The 16303-nt window shown below is 38.4% G+C and overlaps 2 protein-coding genes across 8 annotated transcripts in view; one reads left to right on the top strand and one right to left on the bottom strand.

Moving 5' to 3' along the window:
- Window positions 1-16303, top strand: part of St3gal6 (ST3 beta-galactoside alpha-2,3-sialyltransferase 6) — a 55119-nt gene that overhangs the window by 38031 nt on the left and 785 nt on the right. For 6 of the 7 annotated variants that reach the window (XM_013362760.4, XM_040270488.2, XM_013362759.4 and 3 more), the window contains 5 exons: window positions 73-136; window positions 9691-9786; window positions 12621-12807; window positions 12906-13043; window positions 14564-14716. In XM_013362760.4, the coding sequence (XP_013218214.1) occupies window positions 73-136; window positions 9691-9786; window positions 12621-12807; window positions 12906-13043; window positions 14564-14716 (638 nt within the window). The remainder of the gene's footprint in view (window positions 1-72; window positions 137-9690; window positions 9787-12620; window positions 12808-12905; window positions 13044-14563; window positions 14717-16303) is intronic. The other variant, XM_013362761.4, reaches the window with a different exon arrangement.
- Window positions 11682-16303, bottom strand: part of Dcbld2 (discoidin, CUB and LCCL domain containing 2) — a 91113-nt gene continuing 86491 nt past the window's right edge. The window contains exon 17 of the mRNA XM_078044399.1: window positions 11682-12360. The gene's annotated coding sequence lies outside the window, so the exon portion shown is untranslated. The remainder of the gene's footprint in view (window positions 12361-16303) is intronic.

The following is a 16303-nucleotide window of genomic DNA, read 5'->3' as shown; positions in this document are numbered from 1 at the left end:
ACAAGGTGGCTTATTAGTTACCTGAGAAGTCATGATTATCTTCTTACTCATAACATTCCATTTCTTTTCTAGAGGCATATTTTAAACTTGCTCTTTCAAAACTGCAGAGTTGTGATCTCTTCGATGAGTTTGACAAGTGAGTTTATTTCCTTGCTTCTCTTTGACTTTTAGCTAAGATGGTTCAAAAGATGTACCCAGAGATGTATGTATTTACTCAGGAAAATTCCATAGCACCTGTGTATAATTAAAGCCTTCTTTTTTACTTTTTCTCCACTACCTCAACAACATGTGCTACTTTTTTTTTTTCCTTTTCCTGTTTTTGATAATAGCCAACTGATAATATTCTGACTGGGTGGAAAGGAATATCTAGTTCTGATTTGTAATTCCTTAATGGCTAATGATGCTGAACAGTGTTTCAGCATTTATTGGCCATTTGTACTTCATTTGAAAAGTATTTATTCAGCTCATTTGTCCATTTATCAATTGGATCGCTTGTCTTTTTGCCTTAATTTTTTGAGTTCTTTGTATATCCTAGATATTAATCCTCTGTCAGGTAGTAACTGACAAGTAGTTTGTATTTTTGTTCTTATTACACTTGAAATAAATGAACTACAAACTCAATTTAGAAATACATAACTGAATTTGCAAGTTTTAATGATGAGCAGTGCACATACTAAGCCAGGACATTTTTAACCCATGGTCACCTTTTCTAAGGTGTTTCTACTTAAGAATTAATGCATACCGTTCATGGGTTGTTTCCCATACCTTCCCATGTGTCATCCTAACCTCTTTTGTTTCTCTTGTTAAAAAGATTGACTATTGGATATTGGAAGCTGTTCTCTTCCTCGCCCCCTTCCAGAAATATATTTGAAGGAAGCAGACAGCTTGCTTAGATATATGTTTTTTTGACTACAGAGGTTTTAGTTTTTAGAAAATTCTGTTACTAAGATAACCCTGTACAAATTGAATTTCCAAAGATAGATTTGTTGGCAGGTGGGCCCATTTCATAAGGTTTAAGCCACATTTTAGAATTTGGCTGGTGGGCTAACATGAAAATGTGGGTGGTTTAAAAATGTCAGGTGTCTATTAAACATGGGACAATGACAGAATTTCCCTTCTTGCCCAAGAGAATGGATTTGCTGAATGTGCTATTTGGTGGGTGCAGAAGACAGCTCTAGTGGGCCAGGGAGTGAAAGTGAGATAGAGTTTACACAATGGAGCTGCAGGAGCAGTGTTAGATTTTGTTAAGGTCTGTCTTTTTTTTTTTTTTTCTCTTGGGGACCCAGATTATTGAAGTGTATATTATGTAATATAATTGATTGATTTTTTTGTTGTTTTTAATTATTTTTATTATAATTAATAACCAATTAGTTGTATAAATTAATGGGTTTTGCTGTGTTTTTTCCATAGTGCAAAATATTGAACTTTGATCTTGTCTGTACTCCTTACCTCCTCATTCCTACCACCCTTCTCCCTGCTCCTGACCCATCCCCCAATCCCTAATAGGCCCTTTCTATGTTCAAGCCATCATTTTTGTTTATTCTGTTTCTCTATAAGTTTCCACATATGAGAGAAAACATATGATACTTGTTTTTCTTTGTCTGGCTTATTTCACTTAACATGAAGTCTTTCAGTTCTATGCTCCTGCAATGAAAGGATTTCATTATTCTTTATGGCTAAAATTGTGTATATATATCTATATATTCCATTGTGTATATATATATATCTTTTTTTTAATGCAGTCATCTTTTGATAGCTGATTCTATATCTCGGCTACAATTAGCACAAGAATGCAGGTATCTCTTTTCTGTGCTGACATCATTTCCTTTGGAGATACACACACACACACACACACACACACACACACACACACACACACACACCAGGAATGGGATAGCTGGATCATATGGGTAGTTCTATTTTTAGTTTTTTAAAGGAACTTTCATACTGTTTTCCATAGTGGTCATATTAATTTATATTCCCACCAAGAGTGTGCAAGGTTTCCTTTTATTCCACAACCTCACCAAAATTTGTTACTTTTTCTTTTTTTTGTTTTTGGTAATAGCCATTATGATTGGGGGCAAGATAGAATCTCAATGTAGTTTTGACTTACGTTTCCTTGATGGTTAAAGATTTTTCATATAGTGGTTTGTACTCACTCTTTTGTGAGGTGTCTTTTAAGATCATGTGCACATTTATTAGTTGGATTACTTGTTTTTGTTAAGTTTTTTGAGTCTCTTTTTTATCCTGGATATTAGTGCTCTGATGAGTAGCAGGCAAAGATTTTTCTCCCATTCTGCAGGCTGTCTCTTCACTCTGCTGATTGTTTCCTTTGCTGTGCAGCTTTTTAATTTGATGTAATCCCATTTTTTAACTGTTGCCTTTGTTTTGGACGGTTGGAGACTTACCTAGGAAATCATTGCTTGTACCAAGACCTTGAAGTGTTTCCCGTGTTTTCTTTTAGTAGTTTCAAAGTTTTAGCTTATATTTAAGGTCTTTGATGCATTCTGAATTAATTTTTGTTCACGGTGAGAGACTGTGCTCCAGTTTCAGTCTTTTACATGTGAACATCCAGTTCTCCCAGCACCACTTGTTGAAGTGCTGCTCTCTTCCCACTGTGTGTCTGTGGCCCCTTCATTGAGAATCACTTGGCTGAAGATTCTGGGTTCTCTCTTCTCTTTCTGTTGTCTGCTTTTATACCAATACCATGCTGTTTTGTAACAGTGGCTCTGTAGTATGTTTTGAAATCTGCTATCGTGATGCCTCCAGCATTGTTCTTTTTTCTCAGGATTGCTTTGGTTATATGGAGTCTTTTGTTTCCATATGAATTTTAGACTTTGTTCTAGTTCTGTGAAAAATGTCATTGAGGATCGAATTGAATCTGTAGACTGCTTTGGGTAGAATGTCCATTTCGACAATATTGATTCTCCTAATTGGTGATCCTGAAAGGTTTTTCCCTCTTCTAATGTATTCAATTTCTTTCTTCAGTGTTTTATAATTTTCATTGTAGAAGTCTTTTATTTCCTTAATTATATTTATTCCTACATATCTTATTTTATGTGGCTATTATGAATGTACTCACTTTCCTGATTCATTTCTCAGTGAATTGGTATATACAAAAGCTACTGACTTTTATTGGTGTATAAAAAAGCGACCGACTTTTGTATGTTGATTTTTGTATCTTGTTACTTTGCTGAATTGGTTTATCAGTTCTAAAAGTATTTGATGGAGTCCTCCTGATTTTTCTATGTATAGAATCATGATCTGTAAACAAAGATAGCTGGACTTCCTCCTTTCCTCTGTGTTTGCCTTTTCTTTCTTTCTCTTGCCTGAGTGCTCTGGATAGATTTCTTTACTATATTGAATAAGAGTGGTGAGAGTAATATTAGGGGAATTGCTCTCAGTTTTTTCCCATTCAGTTTGATTTTGGCTATCAATCTAATTTCTTATTTAAAACTGTGCTATTCATTTCATTTCAATTTTGGTTGCATATCAACAGAAACCATTTACATATATTTCTACCTAATATTTTATATAGCTCTCATTTATAGATCTTTGTTTTGTACAGACCTTTGGCATATGTGCGTTGGCTCAATTCTCTAGTTTCACAAACAGAGAAACCAAGGCAAGGCAAACATGCACAGTTTGTTATAGCTGGTAAGTGTCAAAGCTAGAATGTGAACCTAGATGACTCTAACTCCAGTGCCTGAATTAGTTAAGAGTGATAATGGCTATTCCTTAAATATTTTCAGCAAGTTGTCTGCAAGTATTTATAGTCTTTGGTTCTGTAAATGTAAACTCCTGTTAGATTATTGAGGGTGCATGACTGGTAGTTCTATTTTTGCCTTGTTTTATCATAGAACTAAACTATGCTTTGTTTAGCTGTTTTCTCCCACAGGCGTTCAGCCACTTGTGTGCGCCTCGGCCAGACTATTTCCTTCCTTCTTGCTGACTTGGTCTTCTATTCCCTACCCTTTCTCCTCTTTGTCACTGGGAGTGCCTCCACTCTCCACCACCAGCCTGTGCCCATTTCTTCTGCTCAAGTAATTTCCCTATATTTTATATTCCCTCCATCCTCTAGAATGATTCAACATTTCTGTGGTTATTTCAAGTATGAGTCCTTTAAGATTCTACCAGGTACAAGTGCTAGTTTTGTTCAGAATCTCAAACAGAATGCATGATGTTCTTAGTTGGGATAGATTCTGTGAATGGGAAAACTTGAAATATAGTTCTCATAGTTTTCACATACATGAAGTCTACAAAATGTTGCAGGGCTAACTCAACAGTTTTGTGATCATCAGGGCTAAGAATTCTTCTCTGGTCTGTGGCTTCTCCTAGGGTCTAATATAATAGCTGGAGTTCTGCCAATCACATCTGCATTTCTGCCAGCAGGGAGGAGGAAGGGAAGAGGGGCATGACCCCACCCTTTAAACTTGCCTCCCTCTTTAACGACATATCATAGAAATCACATTTTAACACTTAATTGCATCTTCCTATTTCCATATTCATGATACCAAAGTGATAGCTTGAAATCAGCCATGGTGGGAGTATTTACACCATGAGGCTTGGCAAATGCTACAAACCAGAGCTTCCCCCTTTGCCCCCCTGCCCCTAGAATTGGTTGCTAAATATTTACTAGCAACCACTAATGATATCCCATTGGGTGGGAGTCAGGCACAAGCCAACACCTAGCTGGAAGGTAGACTGGAAAATATTGCTTGTATTCCAGGTAACTGTGTACCCACCTTTAAATTTTTAAGGAACAGGGAAACCTGATTAATGACAGACAATTAACTATTTTTATCAGTATGTTCCATCATTTCCATGGTTCCCGTTTGTTTCTGTGCCACTCTGAGGATTCTGAAGTCAATTAATAACTCTGCTCTGTAATAACTAAGCTCACTTGCTGCTACTGATGGTGATGATTTTTCATAGATTCAGGTTCCTCTTACCCAAAGTACATATAACATGAGACTACTATGTTTACTACTATAGATGGAGACTATTTTAAAGAAATTATAGTACAGAAGAGGAATAATTAAAGTATGCCAATATTCCAAAGCCATGAGCCTTCCTTGTTATCCATGTTGCTCCCTGGCACCAGCCTGCACCCTGGTCCCAGGGGGAGTATATCCTCCCCCAGTTAGAAGCAACAGAAACATTAGCTTAAAAATCTCAGCTCCCACAAAAATGTTCAAGTTATATCCTCACCCTCATCCACCAGCATTGCATTCTGAAAGTGTACCAGATTTTAAGAAGACTTCTTTAGTTCTGCAGCATAGATGATTATACAATAATTACCCATAAATATCTTACCTACCTGTGTCAAGCACCTATGTCAAGTCTGTTGCCTGCTAAATGGATGATAATTTGTAAAAGCTACCTGGTTGCTCACTCAAGAAGAATCTATTATGTCAGCCTCAGCCAAACAGGGTAAGATTGGTTACCATTCAAGGCAGGAGCATGCTCTTAGAAGACTTTTTTTTTTTAAAAATTAGACATCAGCAATGTATTTGTTAATGAGAGTCTTAATGCTTTAAGGACTCCCAATGTCTGAATCTTTAATGTTCTGCTGTTTTGCAAGGTTTCTTTATTCCACAGCCTTTTGGCCAGAGACAGAACTTGAGGGTAAGAAGAAATTGTGACATCCCCAGAGTGAGTCATGCATGGTGAAGGTGCTAGTTCAGCCATTATTTGTTTTCTAACATAGCTGTGGTCAGTTGTTACATAAAGATATAGAAACTGTGGTACACATAATCAGAGGAAAATGATGACATCCAAAGTATTAACAACATTCATGACACTTACTTCTCTAAAAGGAAAATTGAGATCACAGAGGTCAGATCACTAGGTAAAGTTCCCCGAAGTACTAAGTGGGGGAGCCAGAATGAGGAGCTAGACCTCCAGCTCTAGTTCCCTGAAAAACATTTTAGGTTCTTCAGGATGCAAATAATAGTTTCCTAACCAAAACTCATTTGAACATTTATTATTGTATTGCATAAATATGTGGTTTCAGATTTGCAGATTTATGGTCCCAGTTTTCAGGGTGCCCTATTTCTACCTGGGGGCAGCCAGTTCACACACACACAGTTATCTGAATGATGCTTCCTAGATTTGGACTGCCTGCTGCCTGGACATAGAATGACTGTGGTAGTGAGATTGAATTAGCAGCTCTGTGATGTTAGGGCTCTAGGGTAGCATTCCTGGGGCTCTTCTTTCCTTGCAAGGTGGCTATAGCTACTGTAACTGTATGTCACCACTTGTGAAAAGTCTAGGCAGAAAGGAAGGGGCAGGTGAAAACAAAGTGTTCTGCTCAGACTTTTTTTTTTTTTTTTTAATGCTGGGGCAAAATCTCTTTGGAAATCATTTAACAGACTTTCCTAGTCTCTTATTGCCCAGGGATGAGTCATATGGCTATCTCTAGGCCAGCTATTTACAGAGGAAATGAGCTCACCAAGGTAGACTTCTGAATGCACAGCTCTGCTATCTGGCACACAGGATGAAGTTCATTTGAAACATGACTAACAGCATCCGCCATCCAGTGTTAACACTGAAGTTGGAGTGATGTGCTTTAATACATATTATGCTGCCAAAGGGAAAGCATTCAGAAAAGAAGACATATCATGAATGATTTGACATAGGCAACTCAAATTTCTTTCCTCTATATTGTCCTCTGCCTAGCTTCCCTCTGCTGGCTTTGCCTGACTGTATGGGAAACATGCCTTTCACCTGAGGGAAGTGTAATATTTTACCACTGCTGTTCATCAGCTTTTTGGATTTTCCATTAACAGGTAACAGGCACTCTGGAATTATTTTGTTTTCTGAGTGAGCAGCTCGAGGCATGTGCATTTCCCAAACGGTTCTCAAGTTGAAGTAACAGGTACCTGCTTTATTTTAGACATGAATGAGAAAAATGACCTCCACACACTCATGTAGCAATCAACTGAAGCATGTGAATTCACTGAAAAGGTTTCCTTTCAAAGGCATTGACCAGTTTTTCTTAGTGTAAGGGTCCTTCCTCTCTTCTACCTGTCCCCTTTGATGTTGACAGAGAAGAAAGCAGAAAGTGAAATTCCTAAAAATGTGGCAACATTAAAGTGTGAAGAGTCTTTGGATTGGAAGTTTCCTGAAGTGAGAGAGTGTCTGCGTGATTTCATTTTTCATAAGTCCTTGAATCTGCTGAGACCATAAGCAGGAGGAGGTTGAGAGGCTGAGCACAAGGAATGAGGCCCTTTAGGTAGCTAGTCCTGGAAGATCCTGAGAAAGAGATCTGCTTTCAGTCCTAGACTCCCCTTTTACTCTTGGCTAGAGGCAAATCAGTAGGGTCTATGGGAGGAGGTCCAGGACCTGGAGCTTGAGGGAGACCAGTGATGTGGCATATGTAGTACAACAGATGGTATGTAATATGACAGATGCCCCTTGGTTAAGCCTGAGATTATGATGCCAAACATTACCTAGGACTTAATGACCAACTGCAATCTAGTCTGATAGAGGGGAAACTTCTGTAAATATTAAGATTCAACCCATCAGTTCATTGCTAAGTGACAAAATGGAACTGGCCATGTCTGAGATTGAGACAAGTTATTTCTGGGGTCAACTTTAGAGATAAGATTTGTGGGTCATAAGTCCTTTGTTGGAGTCCCCTGGGAGTATGCTGGTGGCCTTGACCCTGTGTATTTGGTGTAGATGGTGGCAGGCAGCTTCTTGGCAGATTGGGGACTGTAAGCCAGGATGGGTGCTGGAGTCCCTGGGGTGCCTGGGCTCAGGACAAGGCAACCCTTCCCTTGTCAAGGGAGTGGCCTCTGACCCTCATTGGAAGGAGAGGTTTAGAATGGGTACCATAATTATAGATATTCTTCTGCTATCTCTGTGAGGTTAGTTATCTCCCTGGGAAGACCTGTTGTTTCTTGTTTGTTTTCAGCTGTCCCCTTCCCAGTGGGGAGATAGAGCCAGCCTCAGGAGGTTCAGCCTCTTATTTCCATTAAACTGACCCTGATGTTAGGAAAGGCCAAGCAAACTGTGAGCATGGGAATTTCCCCTGTCATAAAGCATTCACGGGATGGACCTGGTGAGGATAATGGCAATGAGAGAGAGAGGACAGTTCTCAATACTCAACAATGTTCCCCTTTCAGTCATGGCCCTAAGTAGTGAGCCTTTGATAAACTTGGCTTCCAGGGATTGGGAACTAAAGTCACACTTGCTGATAAAGCATCTAGAGATAGGTTAGTTCCTTAGTTAAGAAGAGATGTAAACAAACACACCTCTAGAACACTCTGTGACAGGTGACATGTCCATGATGTGTGGTTTTGGACATTGTATGTCTTTCAGATGGTATCCCACCCCAAAGCCCTGCTATAAAACTGGTGCTTCTTGTCCTTGTCCGAGACACTGCTTTAGACATGACTCATTAATATTTGAGAGCTGAGGACTCCCATTAAAATGTGCTAAGTGTTTTTAAAATGTAAGCATTAAAATTTATAAAATAATTAGATGAGGGATACAAATTCTATGTAAGAAAGGTAGCTTGTGAATGTAGGGGATGAGTACAGTCTCTTCTTAACTTGCCCAGTGCCAGGCTCTTTTTTTAAATAGTTCCTGCATTTTCTTTTTAAATAATCTACAGCATTTGTTCAATTTTGCCGCTCATTAATTTCCTAAACACTTTAAGGTCATGAGTTCAACTGATCTGGCTGGTTTCATGGTTCTCAGAGAAACACATTTTCTAAATTTAGACTTCCCATATCATGAGGTCCCTGGGAGGACAGTTTCAAAAGCCTTCCCTTCTGTAGTTTTGCTCCCTAGAGGAGGATTTTATTTGTTCATTTGTCTAGTTGGCTAGTGGTAAGGCCTAGTTGGCTGGTGGTAAGTGCTAGGAGGCAGATGGGCCAAGGCCATGTGTTCTGAGAGCCAACAGGATACAATCTGTGATTCTCGGCTGATGCTAGCCAGCAGTAGGAAGTCCCCCTTTGTGGCCTAGTTTAAAGCTCTTTGCCAGGAACATAGAGTGCACTTGTAGTTTGTTTTGGTTAAGCTCCAAGGACCAGTCCATTTTGGGGAAATTGAAGTAAGAATGGGCAGAGTACAGAGGCTGCCCTTTCCCCACCAGAATCCATCATCTGCTTTGTCACTCGTGAGGTGCAACACAAAACCAGAGATAGAATCTCAAGAGGAATGGGTAACACTGGCAAAACATGTACATAATGTAAAACACACTGGCATCAATAACAACATGCAGAACTCCAAGTGGAGGGGTCTGCTGTCCTCTAATTTTGTATCTAAATGCTAGTACCACCTCTTGGAAGTGTAACTTGGAATTGTTATATATTTTTGAACCTATTTCTCCATTTATATAATGGGAATATTTGGCTTATGTATCTGAGTGGTTATAAGAATCAGATGAGAAATTGGGCTGCTGAGAGGTATTTGTTGACAATGATCATATACTGTTCCTATAGAATATTATTTCTTGAATCATATATATATATATGTATGTGTATACATATATAAACGTATCTATATCTATCTGTATATACACATATGTATAAACGTATCTACACCTATAAGTAACAATTGGTTCCTTTTCTACTTGTGAAATTTGGTATAGGGTTCCTAACAGTAGGAAAAGGTTCTTGGAATCACCCCATTCTATAAAAGATCGCTTAATCTCTGACTTGTCTGTTTGCCCAACAGGGTGCCATGTAAAAGGTGTGTGGTGGTGGGCAATGGAGGAGTTTTGAAGAATAAGAGCTTAGGAGAGAAAATCGACTCCTATGATGTAATAATAAGGTAAATATATTGCCAACCTAGAATTGAAGAGAATATGGCTTCCTACTTTAGGCAGCTGTGTTTTAAAAGTTGCTTCAATTTGTTTATGTACTTGATTACACAACTTTCTCACTCAGTTACTTTGGCTAGAGTAAGGCCTAGATTTCTAGATTTCACTGACTTAGCAAATATTTATTAGGTCCTTTTAATATTCCAGGTACAGTTTTAGCTGCAGGGGAGATAGCAGTGGATAAGAATAGTGCTTTTATTCCCAGTGGGGCTTACATTCTGATGGAAGGAAGAAAACAATAATTATATGAGAAAATGTATTGTCATATATCCAATTAGAAAAAGATCACAGAGAATGGTTGAGTGGTACTTGGGAATGGGTGACCATATTAAGGAGGATCTTGGTGACTATATAGGACCAGCCATATGAAGGTTAAGGAAGAGCAATCCAGACAGAAAGACTGTTTACTTTAGATCCTCAGGATAGGATCCTGTGTTTGAGCAATCAGCAAAGTTTGAGGGCAGCAAGCTCAGGTGTGATCAGAGGCTAAAGAGGTGGCAAGGAGCAGGCTGTGTGGGATTTTGTAAACTAGGATTAAAAGCTTGGATTTTAAGTATACCAGGAAGCTTTTGAAGGTTAAGCAAGAGAGGAATGCATTTGAGTTCTTTAAGTTGCTACATTCAAGTAGGAGATGATGGTTGGGTCAGAATAGAAGTAGGCAAGTGGACAGACCAGAGACATGTTACAGACATGGAGTTAGCAGGTTTATTGCTTTACTAGATATACTTTACTAGATATAAGGACTAATGGGAATAAAACCACTAAGGGTGTTGTCTATTGTTTTCAACTTAAAAGGGTGGCTGGATAGTGATGATCATTTATTGATAGGAGCAGGAATAAGTAGATTTAGAAGAGTAAGATTTTCTGTATTTACATGTTAGATTTGAGATGCTTTTGAGAGACGTAGCGGATAAGTCACACAGAAAGTTAGTTTCAATGGAAGAGGCTTATGAGCTACGTTAAAACTATGGACTTGGTGAAAGTCCCCAGGGGGAGAGTCTGAGGGATAAAAGAGGGCCCAGGACGGGCATGGAGCTTAACACATTGAGGGAAATTGATCAAAGTGAAGGGAGATGGAGAGGGTGTACCAGTGAAGAAAAAAGAAAATGAGAAGGTGATCACAGAAACCAAGAGAACAGTGCTTTTGATGAGAGAGAGAGAGAGAGAGAGAGAGAGAGAGAGAGAGAGAGAGAGAGAGAGAGAGAGAGATATCAACTGCATCCCAATAGTGATGAGAGCTCATGTAAAACAAGGACAGAGAGGAGACCATTAAATGGTCAATCTGTAACTCTTTATTACTTTGACAAAAGTAAGTTTAAAGGCATAAGATGGCAAAAAGCCTGCTTGGAATGGGTTGGAGAGAATGCAGATGGGGAAATAGAGAAATCAGTGTCATCAACTCATTTGAGACATTTTGCTCTGAAGGGGAGTTGAAAAATGAACTGGCAGTTGGAGATGGTTACAGAATCAAGGAAAGACCTGTTGTGTTTTTTTTGTGATGGTAGTATATTGCTGGAGTATATTGTTAAACTAATAGAAATGAGTGGAGAAAGACACTGGTGTGGTAGAGAGAGGGGGAATGGGGTACAGAGTGCAAGCATGGTTAATATTTTATAATGGAAAGAGGAGCCAGGATTGTGGCTAGAGCTACCAACATTCCCTTAGATGTAGTGGCGGAAAAATAAAATGTTTCCGTTTTCTCAATGAAAGTTTGAGGTAAGTTCATCATCTGGTCTAAATGTGTTAGGAGTAGCTAAGAATAGTCTTCTGTGGGGAAGCTAGTGCTTTGGGGTAACGCATCAGGGTGACCAGGCAGTGTTCTGGAGTTTTACTGGCTTCAAGCTGGTTTCTACAGAGCAAGGTCACCATATTTTATTTATTTTCAATTTTCAGAAAGTTTTGGTAATTTACTTACAAAATAATTTTGAAGCATTCACAAATTTCTGTACTTGTAAAACGTCTAAATCTGACCATTTAGAACCACAGCAAGCCCTTGTAGGAAAATAACATGGTGTAAATTTTTGAAAGTCATTTCAAATGTTATGAAGACTGTCTTATATTACACAAAGTCAGAGGCAAAGGGCAAAGCAATATTTATCCTCCTAGGGGACACTGTTTTGGAAACAAAGTATTCTTTTTTTATGCCATGCTTTCATGGTGTGTGCGTAAATAGTGCATGTCTGACCTTGGCTTTGAGCATACACAAACCTAACAGTAGATCTTTTGCTGTTCTTTAGTTCATTCTAGCAACAGACCTTCATTGGTGGTGCTCCAGTACAATGGTGCTCTTGCACTTCAGAGAAGCACGATTTTGATGGGTCTTCAAGCCAGCTTAAATGTGATTCTTCTTATCTGTTAGTTGTTTAGACACACATCCACTTGCCACAACACTGTGGCCATGGGCATATTTAGGTCTTCAGGGCTCTCATGGGTAAATCCAACGGTGTTTCTGTGGTTGTCTCCCAAGGTCTCTTTTAAGTCTAGCATTCTGTGCGCCCATCTCTTTTATTTAGTCTTCAGTTTTCCTGGAGGTAAAATTGAATTATCCTTGGCTCCACAATTAATTTTAAAATACAAATGAACATTTTTTGCCTTTGATCAAACAGCTAGTTCTTGCGAGGAATTATCTCCTTAGCCATTACATGTAAAAGATTGATCAGTGGCTGTGTGGTTTCAGAGCACAAGATAAATGGCTATTTGTCCAATTCTGAAGCCTCTGAGAACTATAATGAAAATGGCTTATTCTCCACCTGTCTATATATCTTGTGTGTCTTGCTACCCACAGAATGAACAATGGTCCTGTTTTAGAACATGAAGAGGAAGTTGGGAGAAGGACAACCTTCCGACTTTTTTATCCAGAATCTGTTTTTTCAGATCAAAGTCACAATGACCCCAATAGTACGGTGATTCTGGCTGCTTTTAAACCACTTGACTTAAAGTGGCTGTTCGAACTGTTGTCAAATGGCAAAATAGTAAGTTGGCAAAATTGATCTGCCTTCAGATTCCTTTAGTGTTTTTCCTTCAAAAGAATAAGACAACTGTATTTTATTTTCTATACCCTTTATTTCAGAACACTAGTGGTTTTTGGAAGAAACCAGCCTTAAATTTGATCTATCAACCTTATCAAATCAGAATATTAGATCCTTTTATTATCAGAACAGCAGCTTTTGAACTACTTCATTTCCCAAAATCATTTCCCAAAAATCAGGTATGTATGTTTGCATGATTTCAAACTGAATATCCAACTTAAGTAGAATAGAGGGTCTGGGACCTTTCAGAAATTGTATGAGAACCATGGCTCAATGAGGTAGTTTTAAGGCCTCTATTTGAAATAGTAAGATTGATACCTGCGGACATTATCTTTGTTTTTCAGGATAAAAGGAAAATAGCCCTAAGATTTTTTGTTGTTGTTTTTTTGTATTTATCTTCCTGCCCCCTTCTGGGTTTTCCTAGGGTCTGAGTGTTCAGACTTATCCCTTAGAGCCTCATCTTCAGTCTTCTGCAGCAAGGAGAGTGATTGGCTTTAGGACAAGCGTGTGGCTTTTCAGGCTCAAAAGAATTGTATGAAGCATTCATTAGGAAACTTCATATTACTACAATGAAATATACAAAATACGCCGCTTATGAAAAAAATATGGTATATTTTTGGAAGAAAAGAAGTCCAAGATTGAGTGGCTCCTTGTGGCAAGGATGGCACATCACGGTGCACATTGGAGCCTATGATCACATCTCAAGCCAGGAAATATAAAGAGGAAGACACCAGAATCCCACAATCCCTTTTGAGGGTAATGACCTGGGGGCCTCCCACCAGGCCTCACCTCTTAAAGGCCCACTAGTGCCACCATTGTGACAAAGCCTTACATATGGACCTTTGGGGGAAACACATCCAAACCACAGCACATAGTTAAAAATACCACAGGAAAGCTAGAAAAGTGAGAAAGGGCAATAATGTAGTCCAAAAATTAGAGAAAACATTGGTACTAAAATTTTTAAGAAATGAGCAAAAGTTGGAAAATGACATAGAATCAAGAAGTTTGTTTATATACTGAAGGGAGTGATTGAATAGAGGAAAAAAATATTATGTTGAGGGGAGAAAGTGGTTAGGGGTAGAAGCTTAGTTAGGTAGAGATGGGATATACACACTGCCTACCTAGTAAAGGGGTCAGACGTAGCGCCAATAGGGACATCTTATCCATTGTGAAGAGGCGTGAGCCTGCAAGTGTGGGTAAAGATGCAGATAAGATGGTAGATTTGGAGTTGGGTAGATGATGTAGCTCTGTTTGCTTTCATTTTCACAAAGCAATAAGGATTGTCAATTTAAAGTAGGAAGATGGGCTGTTGAATAGAAAGTTATCTGTCATCTTGGAAAGTAGGAATGGAGCTTGACAATTGCAATAGGAATGCAAGATGTACTCAATGTCTGCTTGACTTTGACCATAAGTTTAACATTTGATCAGACAAGTCTATTTTTCTTTTGTTTTATTCTGGTGCTTAGGTGTAGGCATAGGATGACTGGAGAATTGATTTTCACGAGTAAAGAGTGTCACGTGATCATATAGGATGATGGGTATGATGCTGGAGGGCTAAGCCATAGGACATGATGAGGATTGAACTTAATATTTTTGATTAAATATTCCAAAATCCTTGTTTTATGACTAGGTCAACCCAAAATGTTTTGGAAATAAGGAGCTCATTTGCATTTTATAAAAATTTACATTTCTCTCTTAGAAACCCAAACACCCAACGACAGGAATTATTGCCATCACGTTGGCGTTTCACATATGTCACGAAGTTCACCTAGCTGGTTTTAAATATAACTTTTCTGACCTCAACAGTCCTTTGCACTACTATGGAAATGCCACCATGTCTTTGATGACGAAGGTAACATACACATCATTTCCAGTAACATTCTTTGGTATAATCTTTGTTATGGTTGAAAAGCCCGTTATTTTTCTCACTTTCACTTTACTGATAAGTTTTGAGAGAGTGAGAGCTTGAAGGGGGCTACAAAGCTATTGAAGGCCGAAATTAGGACTCAAGTCCAGAGGTTATTTTACTATAGCAATAATTCCTAAATTGTGGACCTCAGATCCTTGGTAGAATCTCATGGTTATTACCAAGTGCATCAAAACCATGTAGGGACCAAACCTTAGATATTATACCATGTTTGTGCTATTTAAGTATAAATACAACCGTCTGTGTTTGAGATGTACAGATTTACCCCAAAGCAGGGCTATGCTCACAGTAATTATTTTCATGTATTTGTTTCACTTTTTTTCTGGGATACTAGTTATTGAACCCAGGGCTTCGTGCTTGCTATGCAAGCTCTGTACCACTGAGCTGCAGCCCTACCCTTCATGTATTTTTGGTATTGTTAGAGAAGATAGTCTAGAACAACATACTCCCACAAAAGAAATTTCATGGTTAAAAAGGTTGCCTTTTCACTAGATCGTGTTTTTCTTGATCAGAGATCAATAGTGGTGAATTTAATCCTGAGGATTTCAGTTGAATGAGAAGGGTTTTCTTATTTTTTTTAAATTCTTAGATTAGTGGGATACCACAAGTGATAGGATTAAAATGTTATCTGTACATTGACATATGAAGTGATCTGCTATATATGGATATATCTCATGAAATACATCTCCTTAAGTCATCCCCAAATAATACATAAACTATACTAGTAGTAGTATTCAGGCTGGATTTTATTCCTGTCTTCTGTCCCTTCAGCCCTTGGCTCCTGACCATAAACCAAACATTTGAATATTAAACATTTAGGTGCCTAGAACAGACTTTAGGCTCATTTCTCCAATCTCTAATCTTTCCTGTAGCACTTGTGGTACAAGTGTCATATAAATAACAATGTTAAAACTGAGAAAAATTAGAATATGAATAGAATCATTTAAAATTTTTGTGGTGCTGGGACTTGAGCCCAGAGCCTTGAACATAACTAGACAAATGCTCTATCACTGAGCTACAACCCCCAGATTCAGAATTATTTTTAAAAAACATCTTAAACGGAACCATTCTTTATAGGAGGTTCTTATGTCCAGGACAGTTTTTTTTTTTTTTTTTTTAAATGAGTTCCAAGGGTCTGGGGTTGTGGCTCAGTGACAGAGCACTTGCCTCTCACATGTGAGGCACTGGGTTCAATCCACAGCACCACATAAAAATGAATAAACAAATTAAAGATATTGTGAAAAATAAATAAGTTCTAATTTGGTGCTTTTATTTAAAAAAAAAAAGCCATCTGACTTGAAATTTTGGTTCCTAGATTTGTATCACAGGATACCACAGAGTCTGGAGGCCTCTACTCAAGTGATAGTTCAAGTGGAGAGAGTGGGCTTTAGGGAATGCTCTTACACACAAGAACGAACAAGGAAAAAAATGTAGGAAGGTAACAGAAGTCCATGTGACTTTTTACTTAGCACTCGAGCTTTGTATATAGAATTTTTAGGATCCAGAATATTC

Source organism: Ictidomys tridecemlineatus, chromosome 3 (genome assembly GCF_052094955.1).
Source record: "Ictidomys tridecemlineatus isolate mIctTri1 chromosome 3, mIctTri1.hap1, whole genome shotgun sequence".
NCBI classification, from domain to species: Eukaryota; Metazoa; Chordata; class Mammalia; order Rodentia; family Sciuridae; genus Ictidomys; species Ictidomys tridecemlineatus.
This window is presented reverse-complemented; position numbering and strand designations above follow the sequence as displayed.